Genomic DNA, 15,671 nt, shown 5'->3' on the forward strand with positions numbered 1-15,671 from the left:
ATACAAAACTTTGCCAGCACTTTATCGTGCGTCATCATCGTCATCATCGGACCCGTGTTCGAAAAGTCAAAAGGAAATCGATTTTTCACTTCGCACTAAATCTACGGCGGCATCTGATTTCGTCGAACCGACCTGGATACCTGCAGCAGCACCACAACCACAACGATCCATCTCCCCAACAGAGACACGTCCATCGGGGTGTCCGATCCGCAGGAGTGTGATTCATTTCCGAAATCAAATTACACTAAACCTTCCTGATCCTTCGGAAGAGCCCACCCGTGTGGTTGGCCGCGAACTAATCAATTACCCGCTTCCCGATGGTCAGTGGCAAAATGCAAAAGTAGGCTCTCTCTGCTCCAACCGGCGACCATTCGGTCGAAAGCTTTTACCGTACGTTTCGGCACGTGACAATCTTCATCAGTGAAAGCGAAATCCCCTAAATCTGGTGCGACAAAGCATCCGGGTACGGTGGACACAAAGCGGAGAGTTTAGTGAGATAAATTAAATGACTGACGGTTATCGGTCAACGGATGGCACATTGAAACGATCCGATTGTCACCAGGAGTTTTGGTTGCGGTTCGTCTCCATGTTTGATAAATAAATTATCATTGAGTCAAAGTGGTTAGCTGGCCGTCAAACAAATTGACACTCTATCTGTTTCAATCATATTCGTGTGACGTGTGCTTGAGCACGGTGGGCCAGGTGGGCAAACGCCGGCAGACACAAAGTGTTTGCCGGCAGGCAATCGAGCCCCCAAGGAGCGGTGGTTTTACGTGAAAATCTTTCTCTTAGGAAATGAGACTTTTGAGAAGCTGGTAGTGTCATTAAATGTTGTTGGTGGTGGTGGTGGTTTTGCAATGAATAAACAACGGTTCCATTAGTGTTGAAGATGATGATGGCATTGGGGAGTTGGAGAACCTAATATATTTCCGGAATTTCGAGGTATCAAACTTTGCATTCGATTATATGTACAGCTTTTCTGAAGAATCAACTAGTACAACGACAAATCGTTAGCTTTTAATTATATTAAGGAGTCCATTAAACATTCTGATTGCTCATGCAGTTATTTTAACCAATTAAATAAGATAAGCATTGCATGCTTCGATGCAATGTCTACTGCTTATTTTTTCATTATCAAGTTATCATTTTCTTTAATACATTCAAAGATTCAGTCTCGTAGCACCGTGCATCAGCATCGCCATTGCACCGGCTTTATTAGCAACAAATGCCCTGCTGTCGCCATGTCGCAAAGCTTGTCAGCTAGCTCTACACAATTGTCATCGTGAATATCAGCTGAGGTTGATATCAGTTTCATTCAAAGTGGCTTTTCTTGTTAAAATATGATGATGGCGTTTGGTGAAAAATGAGTGAAAATATTAGTCTGGTGGGCGAGCATAGCAAGAGAAGATGCTTGAATGCATTTTCGCTCCAGGATCGTACTATGGTGCAGAGAAGCACGACCAGCAAAAACGATTTCGATGTTTGCACATTTTTGAACAAGTTTGCCAGCAGATGACTCTCGTTGTATCGGAATGGTATTGAATTGTTCGCCTAACCACAAACTGGCCACTCACAACTTACCAGCAAGTGTTGAAGAAATCATTGTTCGGAGGGAGAATGTAAGTAAGAGTTTCGTTCATTAGAAACATTGTTTCAAAGTTTCTATTAATAGCCATTCGAGTGAATCTTTGTGCAAGCATTGTGGATCTTCTCTCAGCATTATGGATTCTTCTGCCAGAAAATGTTAGGTAAAGTTTAAAGAGCTATTTATGTTTGTTTCTTTTCTTAAAGCCTTTCAGTAGCTATGTATACTTTGGAGCGGCAAGATCGTGAGCCCGTAACATAGTTGTGGTTAGTGGGTTAGAAAGTTGATGGAATAGTTTCTTGCCCAAAGTTTCGTCACCGTAACGTAACGTGTTCCTTCGATTCACGTTCATTAGGAATTTCATTCACAACTTAAAATGGAGGACAATTTTAACACACGTTTAGGTCTTGCTTTGCTCTATTTTTCCCTGCAATAAAAGGCAAACAAAATGGTTGCACCTCTGCTGAAAATAGAAATGGGAGAAAAAATATCGACAATTATTGTTGCACAGTCTCTCATCAAGCTGTTGTTACGCTCCCACGCGGTTTGTAAGAATGGCGAAAGCAAAAAAAAAAACAAGCCAAAAGCTGATCAGGAAAACTGGCCGGAAATTGTGTTGGATGTCAAAACAAAGGTATAGGCAAAAGATGAAAAAGAAACAAACAATCTTTTAGAATTAATTTTCTGTTTTGCCTTTCTTCCAACGCATCCTTAAAACTGCGCTCTCATTATATGCCCGCCAGCCATGAGGTGTAAAGTAAAGACAGAGACTCAAGGCTCGTCTTACAAATGGCGGTTGCCTTTCGTATTCAAAGAGATTTTCGCCCTCGGGCGAAAAGGACACGACCGGGGCCGGTCTGCCGGTTCGTAGATGGCAGCGGAAAAAAATGGAATGACTTTGGTTTTAAAAACTTTTTTAATCATTTACTCTGACGCTCAAGTGCGTTAGCCTTCCCATTTTTCAATGACTCGGGTGTGGGTCAATCTTTTCTTCCCCTGTTTTTTTTTTTGTTCGCCTGGTTGGAAGGAAATGCCTTTATACAAGGTGCATGTAATTAATATTTGCTCTGCATATTATATGAACTAATTTTGTCCGATGGTTTACTCTCGGGTGAGGAAAGTTTTATAACTATGGTTAAGATACGTCTAAAACTCGATCTATATTTCTGTTTTGACAACAATTCGGCTAACGAGCTCTTCGTATTGATGAGTTACATATTTTCCATATAAACAAGGTGATTAAGCTTAAAGCACGTCTATCGATTCACCCGTGCAACTTAATGAAGTGAAGTGTTTCCTTCCAAAAGGGCTAGATGTGGATCAGTTTAAGGGATTTGTAGTCGTGGCAACACGTGCCCCGAATGAAGCGTCTACCGACGAGGGTGAAAGGTTCGCAAAATGATCCTTTGCCGACCAAAGTTACATTTCCCGCAAGCATCCGACAACCAGGGAAATAATAATCATTATCGTTCGCTCTTAACGTCTCCTAATGCTCACTGTGGTTGTGGACTGACGGAGAATACCGCTTAATGGGCTGTACAGTAATTGAGCCATTTGAAACTGCAATGTATGAAATGTTTGCTACCAAAAGTGTGTATGGTCATGGAATTATGGGATTCTGCTTACACAGAAGCTACACGCTAAAGGTATAAACGATACAAGGGAATATTTTGACTTCAAGGACTCACTCAAATCCAGCAGTTGAGTGAGATTTGTCCTTATCCTTAGAAAGACCAAGATTGCTCAACCACTAAGAAGATGAGGAGTCAATTATCAACATTCATGCAGAAAGGTGAATGAAGCTGTGGTTCAAGGGTTTACAATACAACACCAACTTACAGATAATCTCTGTGCTTACGATCAATATGGTTCATTAATTAATATGGTAAAAAAAACTTTTATTTATCTGAACCACTAAGATCAAATATCATTTCAATGCGATTACCTTTCATATGGCTTGAACTATTCATCCTGGGCTTGCTGTCAACGTGCAATTTTATGTGAATATCATAAGGCTACATTTTTAAGGCTCTTCACAATTGCATAGTAAGTGATTCTTGTTAAAGTCTAATGACGCAAGCCTTTACGATTTGTAGGCATTACAATATGTCCGTCAAGTTGAATATATTTTCGGGCTTGGAAACTTGTAACGGCAGCATCATAAAATATTTGTCTTTTCGTCTGCTCCGTTATACTGTGACCGGTACAGCCTCTCCTCAGTTCATAGTTCAACAACGCTTACACAAAAGGCATTACTAAGACTGCATCAAATTCACAACTCTCCAACTTCCTTGGACAACGTCTTCTTTTATTAAAAGAACATTGCAACGGTTTCATCCCTTTCTGAACTGAACAGCAACAGATTATAAAAAATGTATTAGTAAATTTCGCTTACGAAAATTATCGAAATTAACCAAAAAACGCATTTTCTTCAAATTCACCAAGTCAATAATCGTATAAAAACATAACCTCAATCATCTCAAAAGCTAATAAATTCTGCTCCTGTAACTTTTCGACGGGCGGTCCGGTGGCCGAGGCGATAACGGCGCCGATCTTCACACGGTAGGACCGTGGTTCAAATCCCACCCAGACCGCCTCCCCGTACGTAAGGCTGACTACTTTACTCCGGATAAAATCAAGCCACAGAAAGCCAGAAATGGCAGGCCGAGACCTCTCGAGGTTGTAGTGCCAAGGAAGAAGAAGAGAATAACTTTTCGAATATTGCAACAACTCAACGCAAGACAATAAAACTCAACCAATACAACGCATAACATAACTCTGCTTCACTGAATCAGTTCCGTAGGCTTCCATTTACTTCTACTTCTAGAAGGATGAGAAAATTGCCACCTTGCAATTAATATAGCATCCGGTCCGATCGAAATACAGCACAGCACAAACAAGAAACGCTGCCTGAACGGTATGACACTTTGCTCGAAAGACATCGTCTCGAAACAACTCTGTCATGTTGTTTACTTCCGGCTGTTTCTGGTATCAGAAGCGAACTTCATTTCGAACTTTATGTTGGCAGCCTTTTGGCACCGTCTTGCCAACCTACCGGCGACAGGTACGACGGTACGATCTCTTTGCCCTGCTATCCATTTCGGTGACGGGAAAGAAAAAGTTACAAGCGTCACAGGTTCCGACACTTGCAGGAAGTAATAATTTCGAGTAGCTCGAGTACTGCTCTATTTTATGCTCCTTGTCCAGTAAGACAATCATATCATACGATCGTACAGTCACAGTGTTACGACAAACTTTCGCTCGTTTCGCTCAGTATGCGAATGCGGACGAACACGTACCAAAATTAGAGTCCCCTAGTGTACGATGTCTCAGAGCCGGCTCGGCAACTCGATTTGTTTAGCACCCACCATAAACCTGAGATAATCATGACGTTCCTATCGGAATCTTTCACGTGCGGAAGTGATAAAGCGAGTGATAAAAAGTGCATATCACTATTCTGCTACGCAAGACGCATGAAACAATTTGTGAATATGTTAGTGATAATCACTCGAAAAGTAGACGACATAAAATGGACAAGAAATTGAAATGCATTATTTGTGTTTTGCTTGCTAAATAAATTCTAAATTATTTTCTTTTTTATTTAAATCACAATAACAGACTCCAGGTGCTCCTTTTGTTGTTTAAAAAATAATGAAAAACAAGTTACTGCTCTTAAATTGCTTGTAGAAGTATGTTAAACAATGCAAAACGTGAACAAAAAAACCTGTAGACTACGGGTAGAGCGTACGACTACCCAAATATAGGTCAAAGCGCGCACCGTACCACATTTTTTCGCTTTATCCATCCACCACAACCACAACAAGGTTCATGCTAATGGGTTACGTATGAAAATTGCCTCCCCATAACCTGCGTTTCTATTTCCTTTATTTTAACCATGCCATGTGCGTTTCACATTCCGGATCATCTCACGTCTTGGAGGCGTCACTAGCTGCACAGAACATCCCATTAAACTCACTCCCCAAGTACTCTCAATCTAAAATGCAACCTCGTGTGGTACAATTTGCTACGGAAAATTGTAATACGCTCGCTTGCTTTTCAACCTAAAACTGGAAAGAATTTTGTTCTGCTGCCCATAGAACACGATGTTTTCCACCATTGGGGGATACGCTGCCCGAACACAAAAGCACAGACATCGCTAATGTTATGGCAGCGTAACGAGCGTTTCACTTTTCCAGCTACCCCTATCTGTCGGCACTAATGTTTGGCGCTGTGAAATTTGCATTCTTCCACGTTTTATTTGTATGTATATTTTCTTCCTGGAACCCGTATTGAACGCTAAAAAGCAACCGGGAGGACGAAATATGATGAAGTTTTTATCCTCCAGGAATGGTGCAGACTGCTGCCTCTCGTCACTGATTCTTTGGAAGGCAGTGAACAGGGGTCAGCAATTTCCCTGCTTTTCGCCTTATCGGTAGCTTATCCGGGATTCGTCTCCACGAGCTGCTTAGCATGCAAACAGCGGCTGTCGGAGCAATAACGACAGCGTACAAAATTAGAAATGTGTTGGTGTCCACTGTCAAGCGTCCGCTACATTCCGGGAAGTGAGTGGTTCATAAAACTGGAGAAAAAAAACGTTAAGATGAAAATCCAGAAAACAGCTCTTTATGCCGACAACAGAAAACAAGCTGTCGGAAGTATTTTTCAATAAATTTTCAATCAAAAATTTATAGCTACTCATAGCACCGTTAGCGATAATTTATGGGTAAATTGATTTCACGATGGGGTCATAGTTGAACCTTGTTTTCTCACATCTCACCCCATCGGTATTAATGAACACCGTGTCACAAACATCCGGCCTAACCGTGTGAACATTTTCTTTCTTTTCTTTCAGGTTGTACGAATGTTTATAATTGTGGTGACGATATTTGCTATCTGCTGGTTGCCATATCATCTGTTCTTCGTGTACGCGTACCACAACAACCAGATGACTTCGTCGAGCTACGTGCAGCAGCTTTATCTGGGCTTCTACTGGCTCGCCATGTCAAACGCAATGGTTAACCCCATCATCTACTACTGGATGAATGGCCGGTAGGTACGGGCGGGGTCGGTGCTGCGTAGATTCAACCTGTCGTGTACAGAAATATTCTAACCATTCCTTATCATCATCTCCCTCTACCAACGTTCGCCTGTTCCAGCTTCCGGGTGTATTTCCAGGAAATCATATGCTTCTGCTGCCTGCAGTTCATCAACTCGCGTATGCGGGACGGCGTGCCCCAGGGTGTGCTGTTAAACAAAAATTCCAACTCCGAGCTGGGCCGGTACCGGTCGTGTAAGTAATTCTCGCAAAGCTCGGGGCTTATTTAAGTACCATGGACCCGTCTTGCCCAGGTGGGGGGGGGGGGCGCAAAAGTCTCTGTTCGATTCAATTAAATTTGGACTCACTGTAAATCTCTACAAATCGTCCGGATTCCAGGCAAATTCATGAATCGAAATAAAAAAATAACACCTTCGAAGGGTTCGTTACGGCATATGCCAGCGAGACTTGCCCGACCCAATAGCTGGATAGAATATTGAACAGAGCAGGCGTAAGCGTTTGACAGAGTATGAGCCATTCGTGAGAAATAACGTACCCCTGGGTTGTCTTTTTAGCACTAAAACGATAGTTATTAGGGTTGCCTTTAGTAGCTACGATACGGTGAAATATGGACCGAGAACTGTAAAGCCATTTGGGAAGGAGAACAAAGTTTCGACCCGACAAACTTGTACGGGAAAATTTATGAAAGGACAACAGACAACAAACTGAGCCCAGTCATATTTTTACCCATATCATCCGCCACGAGCTAACCACGTTGCTGCTGGACATGCTATCTGTCGATTTAACCTGTACCTGCAACGTACTCACCGTGTGTCACCGACAGTATGTTTAGTTTGGCCGATGAATTTTACATGTGCTCCCGATCCTGTCAGACACTTTTCAAACGAGCACGAGCAAACTTACCTCCTGGGGGATCACTAGCTCCAAACGGTACCAAACGGTACGGCAGCTTTTTTTTCCAACATCCTCCGGACAAAGTGTTTTGACCGGTTTGATATTGCAGGACAACCATTTAACCCTGCATGTCTTTATTTACTTTTTTATGGCTCCTTCTTCGAACTAGTGCTCCTACGATAAACAACCTTCGCCCCTAGAATCAATCTCACGGACAAGAGGTAACCTGCGCATACACACGGCACTTCTCAATCAACCATTGATGATAGCTTACTTCCATCAACTTTTGGTGTCGATAAGTCCAGTTTTCGCCCGAAATCGATGATATAATTGGGTTTTCATTCCCACCTTTCCTGCGCTAGCTTTCGCTTCGCAAGAACCAAACCTTCCAGGAAAAGGCGTTACTCAACGTTACACGGGAAATGCACCCGTGTGTTGGCGAATTGTGTTGGAAGCTTTTTTTATTCTATTCTTCTTGTTTTCTATTCCTTGGAAGTAAATGTAGTAAAACGACGAATGGGAGGTTGAATACGGAGGCAAACATCAACAACAGCTACCGGTTTTAGAACCTGCAATTGCTTGCTATGTACGATTATTTATGAAGGTGCTGAAGAGGTAGTGATAAATATTTAATCACCAACGGTACACACAATAGAGCGATTCCATGTTATTGGCCTGCTTTCGGTCAATCCAGGCGCGTTCCTTGACATTCAAACCGACGGTAATAAAAATGATAAAGCATCTCAGGAACGTTATTTAACTAAACGCTCAAACAAAGCGTCGCGTACCTTCAGGGCTAGCAGATGCTTTACTGATTAATCAACAAAGATACATATTTACGTTCATAAATCATTAAAGCATTCATTTATCAGTAAATAAACCGGAAGCACCAAACAAACTCGAGAAAAATCGTTTGCCATTGACAACTTTTGTGTGGTTTCCGTTTCATTTTTTTGCATTTATTTCCACTTCCACTCTTTCTTATGGGTGGCATCGACCTAAAATAAATTTTCTTGTCCGTCACTGCCTTAAACCCGAAATCCGGTTCCGCTAATCGATATTAGTCAAAAATTTAGGTCTCAACTTTCCATCATTAATCAAGTCGGCTGGCGGTGAAAAAGTTGCTTAAAGACCGTTCCGATGTTCAATGAAACGCTTCAAAGGCATGGTTTGTGGGAAACCTACACACCCATTCATGGTCGTGAAGGAAGTCCTAGGAGTGAGCTACTTAACAGGCAAAAAATAAAATCGAACCAAAACCCGACGAACGTTTACCATGAATCGGTCACAATTTTGCCTTCTCTCATTGAATTATGGAAGATCCGTAAAGGACCCAGTTGAATGATATTTAACAGTGGAAATACCTTTTCTCCACCCAGTCCGGTACGAGAAATCGATTTGTGAAGATTTAATAGGGGATTTGTCGTTCATAATTTAACAATTCAATTTGGGCTTCGCTGATACTAAACGAGTTACTTTAAGAAAAAGCCGTCCTTAACTCGATGTACTTTCTGTTTCATTTCACGGTGCACAGATCGACAACGGTCCGTATCGGTACGATGGCGGCCACCGAGCACGGAAGAGTACCGGATGCGTACTGGCATTGCCCGTCCGGCTCATCTGAGCGTGCTGGAAAGTGCGGCCAACGGTGGCGGTGACAAACAGCCGGTTGCCGACATAGCCGAACTGCAGACCATCAACTTCCTGCACCTGAACCACAACTCGAACGAGCTACAGCACAGTTCCTCCAACAGTCACGAATTTTCCTGACATCCGCAGTACGATTAAGCCCACGGTCACCGGCAAACGATCGTTCCACCGCGACGAACCATCCGGGAGACGAGATTTTGCCAGTGACCGAAAAGATGACGGATGACCGGTTTGTGGTCCAACGCAAACACCCACACACACACACACAAACCGATCTTTTCCTGCCAGTACGAGTGTAAGTGAGTAAGTTGACATACGGTCACCAGTTTGGAGGTGTTCACGCGGGAATGGTTTCTCGTTCGACCTACTGACCATGCATGGTGACCGATTTGATTGATCCAATAAATTCGTTCGTTCATTCGTTTCTTTTATTTCCCTCGGATTTTATCCACCGTGACCAATTTTCATTTCCTCGTCGAAGAAAATTAATGAAAAAAAAAGATATACGATCCACCGTAGCATAGTTCCCAGGCTCAACAAACCAAACCGGACCGGCCGATGAGGACTTTTCGATCCGATTACAATTTTCCACCCGAATCAGTATGGTCCGTATGGTTTGTCGCGCACGTACACTCACATGCGTTACGATTAGCAACGCTCGAGCCATTTATTGGCTAGCCAGTTCCGGTGATTGTCGGACTTCAATCGAAAGATGATTGGAACTGACCACTGAATCGGTGGTAGACAAATGGAAATTTCTTGTCGTTTGAACATCCATTTGCCAAAGAGCTAATAACACACAAGGGCTCTATGTCTGTATGTATTTACCACTTACGAACTATGATCTACCATCTAGCATCTACTACCGGGCCACCCTTAATGCTACACTGCGTACCTTAATATTGAAGTATTATTTTATCATTAATTTTGTCCTGCTTGAAACTATCCCGTTCAAGCGCTTTTGAATTTAGATTTTTATTGCTATCAAGGGTTACCAAAAAATAAGCAGACTGTAATAGCTAAGCTATTATGTCCTTCGTTTCGCACAGCGGGAATCTGATTGCTATGAATTGATTACGTAAATTAGATCCAATGTCATGTCATTTTACCAACTAGTTTCATCTACTGATGACACTTCTTGTTTTTATGATGATGGTGATGTGATCAACCAGATGCATTCAATAATGCTTCACTTCACTATCACTTCATATCGTTTAAGAACAATTCAAACAAACCTTTATAGACTTCTTCAGATCCTTATTCTGACACTCATCTTTCAAGAGTAGAGTAAAACATGCTTGCCACACACAAAAGATAAATCGGGTCGAAAACTTAGAATCATTAACACCGAATGCAATTACTGCTTCAAACCCTTCCAAAAAGACACCTTCAAACACCTCACAGGGCTTTGCTCTTCATTATGAGCAACCCTTGAAGATGAAGGGCTACGTTTTTCCACAAAAAACCCCTTACCTAATCCTTGACATGTTTACGCTCATGTACCCCTGGTATAACCACTTGCAACCGTTCTGTATGCTTTTCTTCTAATCCCCAGGGGCTTATTCCAGAAACTGGTGCAGCACAAGAAGCGCAAACATACCGACACAGATGGAACAGGCGAAACATTCAATTGGTTTGCTTATTTCGGTGAAAACAGTCAATGAACGGTCGATGATGATAAGCTTTCGGGCTGGGAACACTTAGAGGTTGTAGTCGAGATGAAGTGGTATTTCTAAAGAAGGATTTTAAATTAGGTAAAAAATGAAGTTTAAGCCCGCGGTGCGTAGTAAAGAAAAAGCGTTCGATGCAGGTATTGTTAGTACTGCTCGTAATGCTCGTAAGCGATAAGACATAAGAAACTCAAAAATCAACACAAAAAAACTTATCAAGTGAGACGATTATTGAAAACAAAGTTTATTTATAGCCTAGATCATGTTGATCGCTCGTGTTCTTGAGAATTTTATCGGAGGCAAATGACTAGACCGAACCTTCATTACCATTACTGTAGCGTAGCGCATGGTGGTGATGTAGTTGATAAAGAGCTAACCTTCTACTAGAGAGATATCCATATTGTACAAGTAGACTTCTGGCTTGAGCTGGTTCCAGTAGCTAGTTTGACCATGTAACGAGGGAAAACAGGAAATACCAGCGATGGTACAAACATGGACGCACGGTTCTCTTGGGCCGGTCCCACAGAGCAGGACAGGCTTCATTTGTGTTGGGTTTATTGATCTCACTGGCCTATGTGTTTGAAGCAAGTAAGAAGGCCTAGAAAAGCGCTGCAGTGGCGTTTGTTAAGCCAGTTAGAATGTAAAGGATGTAAATTGGAAGATGGTACAAAAGAGCGAGAGAGAGAGAGAGAGAGAGAGAGAGAGAACAAAACCGTATTGAACGAATTTGTAACAAATGTTAGGTTAAAAATGGTTTGAAGCTCACATAGATGTCAGTTAAAAACGAAACAAAACAAAAACACACAATACAACAAAGCATAGTGATTTGACGAACTGAAAGCTGTTTCTAACTTTGTTTTTACATAATATCCGAAACTCTAAATCGAGTTGAAAAAATGCTGGTAAGTCATATTTTTTTTCCTCAATACCTTGTTTAGTGATAAAACTTGCAATCGATACGTTTTGTAAAATTTCAATAGCTGTTTCTATAAATTTAACAATAGCTTTCAATTGAATACATTTTGAACATGTTTAGAACCTCTTTGTTACTCGCAATTTACATTTTTGAGTTCCTTATCCTCCAAGTTTCTTTATCTTGTGTTCATCTATAGAACATTATAGCATAGAATAATGACGACACATGATACTTATTCAAACAATCATTAATGTCAAGCTGCAACTTTTTTTTCTATAACAACTGAAACCATGCCGGACCATAGTGCTGCATAAGAGGAGCAATTATCCTACTCCCATATCTAGGTGAATTTTAAAAACAAAACAACATTTTTATGCATTAATTAAATGTGTCTAGGGAATGCTCGGTATGCTGAACGTCCTTATTCAAAAGTCAATAGTTTTCTTCCGTTTGATTTGCATGCTACCTCAAAACGGGACTACAACTGGTACCGTTCACTGAAACTGGAACAACAAATATAAACATCTGCATAATTTATGCGTGGAAATCGTACGAGCCACCTGCTTCTGGGACTGAATAGAGTTCGATTTTTCTTCGATTCATTTTAACACTTAGCTCTACCGAGCACTGCGTAAAGACGCTCTAGTGACTGATTGATTTAAGCTTCGATCGAAGATAACTTATTGATCTCTCTGTAACCGAACAGATACTGGCTGTCATTGGGTTGAAATATCGAGCCCATTTAAGAGGTTGAATAAATTTATCATCCTTTCGCTTTTGGAATATTCATTAACCCAACTCGAAGCACCCCGAATTATACTGAGTTATAATATTAAACTATATATAGATTTCGCAAACCGTATAGGCAAGCATAAGAATACGCACGTATACTGAAAGATTGCTTCATAGGAAAGGCGAAAATTATTTACACACAAAATATCAAAGGCTTCACTGGTTAGCTGCGGAAAACATTCATGGAAGCGAATGTACAAACTACTGGGCGTCTCCATTGAAGCTTTCAATCATTTTGATTGCTGTTTGTCTGCGTGCTTGATGCGTGCTGCATTAGCGAGAGGACAAAATAAGTTTACAAACTCACTATATCGATCCAGTGCCTCTTTCTCGTATTATTCCAACATAAACAATTTTTCAAATACACAACCGTCCCGTGATCGCTTAGAACAACTTTATAGACAATTGTCAATCTCATTACTCTGTAATAGCCTATTACCTCGTTGAATGCTCCCTCATTCATGTAAAATGTTATTCATGAGCGCTGATTGAACCTGGCGCTCAATCGTCCATATCGGTCCACAGCTCATCAGCGTGGGTAAAGCTTTCTTCCGATCCGAATCTCCACCGATAAGGAACACAATGTCCGTGTGGCCAATGGCCAGTGATCTCGTACCGATTTTTACGATCCCGATACCATCGCATCACAGAACCCGATGCTACGGTGCTGCACCTCAACGAGGCACGTTAATCGCACCATGGCCGATGTCCTCTGTGCGTCAGCAGTGTGGATTATCACAAATTTCCTCATCACAATCAACTCCATTAAAAGCTTTCGCTGATGCCACCACACCTTCCATGAATTTGTTTACGTCATCTCATCAACGAAGCAAAAAAAACGACAATCTGCCGGAACCGAACCGGACCATTCCAAACGAAAATGCTTACCGCACAAAATTCAATATCGAAACCCTACTATTGAACCTGGCCCCTATGCGAGAAGTGATGTGAGCAAAATAAAAAAAACCCTCTCGTCCACGACACGGCAAAACCGCAATGTCCTCTGAAGAAAAAAAAAAAGGGTGACGGTCTTCCCTACCCGCACCAAGCATGCTAAACTCATCTCGTTCGTCAACGCGTGGAATTTCGGCCGATGTGGGTGTTCCGAAAGAGCGGTGGAGAAACTGTAGTCGTTGAACGAACAAGCCACAAGGGTTTCTTTTTTGGGTGACTCTCCAAGATAGAATATGCAAATCATATTGTACCGTCACACGCGTGCCAGATAAAGTTTTGCCTCCCATCCGAAAAGGCAAAGTGTCCCGAGAGCGTGTGGCGATCATCTCCGGGACCAGTTGGTAAGTGGGCTAGTTCCTGATAACAATCAACATGACGCTATCCGACCGATACCGGCGAGACCTACCCATCACCAGACTAAGCCTATGTATGTGTGACTTGCGTTGGCTTGCCATCGGTACGTTCTACCTGGTTTGGAAAGGTTTCATTCTATGCTGTACGCTGCGCTATATGGCGGTATCATCGTACCCGTTTTCCATCAGCCTCGGGACGGTCCAGTTGTTTGGTTAGTGATAATCGAAAAGACATCATTTCACTACCGGTCGGCAACAGAGAACCCGCGTCCATCAGCACACTTGCCTGGAGTGGTTCAGTTCGGGGTTCCAGGGACGCTTAACGAAGGTACACGAGCAAACATATTACTGGCTGTGCACACGATTCAAAAGAAAACGCATAACAATGACTTGTCGGTACACATACACACACACGATGTGTGTGCAATGTTATTATACCTTTTTTTTGCACGACGACAACAGCAACAACATCACCACACAAAAAAGGTGACTTCACCGAGGTGACTAACAATTATTGAAACGCACACCAACGGCGTTGGAAAGCTATTTCGGTTCTGATTAAAATTCTTATCAATCGGTCTGGGACGGTTAGCTGGCTGGCTGGTTGGCTGGTTGGCTAGCTGACTGGCTAGTAAATCATTTTGTGCTGATTAGGATAGAAAGTTTCAGGCTCAGCAAAAACCCCGGCACGCCCCATTAATTCCGTCGTGCTCAGCTTTTCTGCAGACCGAAAGATGCCGCCAGACATACGATGAGCCAATCATGATTCGCTTTTATGATGGGACTTTCTTTTTCCTCTTCCGCACTCGGAACGTTCGTCCCAAAGTTGCGTAAAGCTAATGCATGTGCCTTGTGTATAACTTGTATGTAATTATCTAAGCTTCTGTATTATGACTCATAAAGCTACGTTACGCAAATGTTAGTACACGAACCGAAACTTACCGAGTTGCCGGGCCAAGTTGCTCCCTACATATACAGCAGCACCATACGGATGCGGGCAATCGATTGTGGACCGGGCACACGAAACACGATTAATCATCTTCCACATACCCAAAACACAATTTGATCTTTGAAGAATTGCTTCCACTAGCGAGTGCAGTACCGTACCGGCATGCTGCAGTATAATTTAACAGTTGTTGCATCTCATCAAGTGCAACAACGCTTGAGACCGTTTCACGATAAGCTCCGGACTTAGCATGCACCGGAACCGATGCACACATTCTTCGCTCAATCGGGTGCTTGGGGAAAAGAAACTATTTTCAACCGCTGTCTTTGCTAGATATGCGCACTTAGCCAATGTTTTTGCAAGCGCTCGTTGCTGCACAGCAAAAACATGTCACAACAGGCCAGCGGACCAGAATGAAGATACGTGCTGACAGACACAATCAAATTGGAGTGCTTTATTCGAAATTGGTTGATGCCGCCGGAAAGGAGAGGGGAGGGCCTAAGGGGATAGCGGAGGGGACTGGTGGCATTGTTGTGCAGAACTACTTTCTTGGCTCGCTGCCATACACCAACACTGGATTGTCCTGCTACAAAGTGAACCACTTGACTTGAGCTGCACCTGGCCAGTTCCAATCTCGCGGGTCGGGTACACGGCGGAGGAGAAAGAATGTCGTGTCACAGTACACAGACACACACACACATTACCTAAGTCTAAACAAAAGGCAAAACGAAAAGAAAAGGTCAATCATATATGGCCACCGCTAGTGAACGAAAAACAAGACGAATGGCTGTGTAGTGTTGTGTACCTCATGGGGCGAATTATGAAAAGTTTTCAAAGTCGAGAGATGGCGAAAGA

At 42.4% G+C, this 15,671-nt stretch overlaps 1 protein-coding gene across 8 annotated transcripts in view; it reads left to right on the top strand.

The window, feature by feature from the left end:
* Nucleotides 1-11,689, top strand: part of LOC118504367 (tachykinin-like peptides receptor 86C) — a 58,705-nt gene extending 47,016 nt beyond the window's left edge. For 6 of the 8 annotated variants that reach the window (XM_036038769.1, XM_036038768.1, XM_036038767.1 and 3 more), the window contains exons 8-11: nt 6,438-6,634; nt 6,742-6,875; nt 9,070-9,488; nt 10,741-11,689. In XM_036038769.1, the coding sequence (XP_035894662.1) occupies nt 6,438-6,634; nt 6,742-6,875; nt 9,070-9,305 (567 nt within the window). In that variant the 3' untranslated portion in view covers nt 9,306-9,488; nt 10,741-11,689. The remainder of the gene's footprint in view (nt 1-6,437; nt 6,635-6,741; nt 6,876-9,069; nt 9,489-10,740) is intronic. The other 2 variants (XM_036038765.1, XM_036038764.1) reach the window with 2 other exon arrangements.
* The last annotated feature ends 3,982 nt before the right edge of the window (nt 11,690-15,671 follow it).

The sequence above is a fragment of the Anopheles stephensi genome, chromosome 2 (genome assembly GCF_013141755.1).
Source record: "Anopheles stephensi strain Indian chromosome 2, UCI_ANSTEP_V1.0, whole genome shotgun sequence".
Classification (NCBI taxonomy): domain Eukaryota; kingdom Metazoa; phylum Arthropoda; class Insecta; order Diptera; family Culicidae; genus Anopheles; species Anopheles stephensi.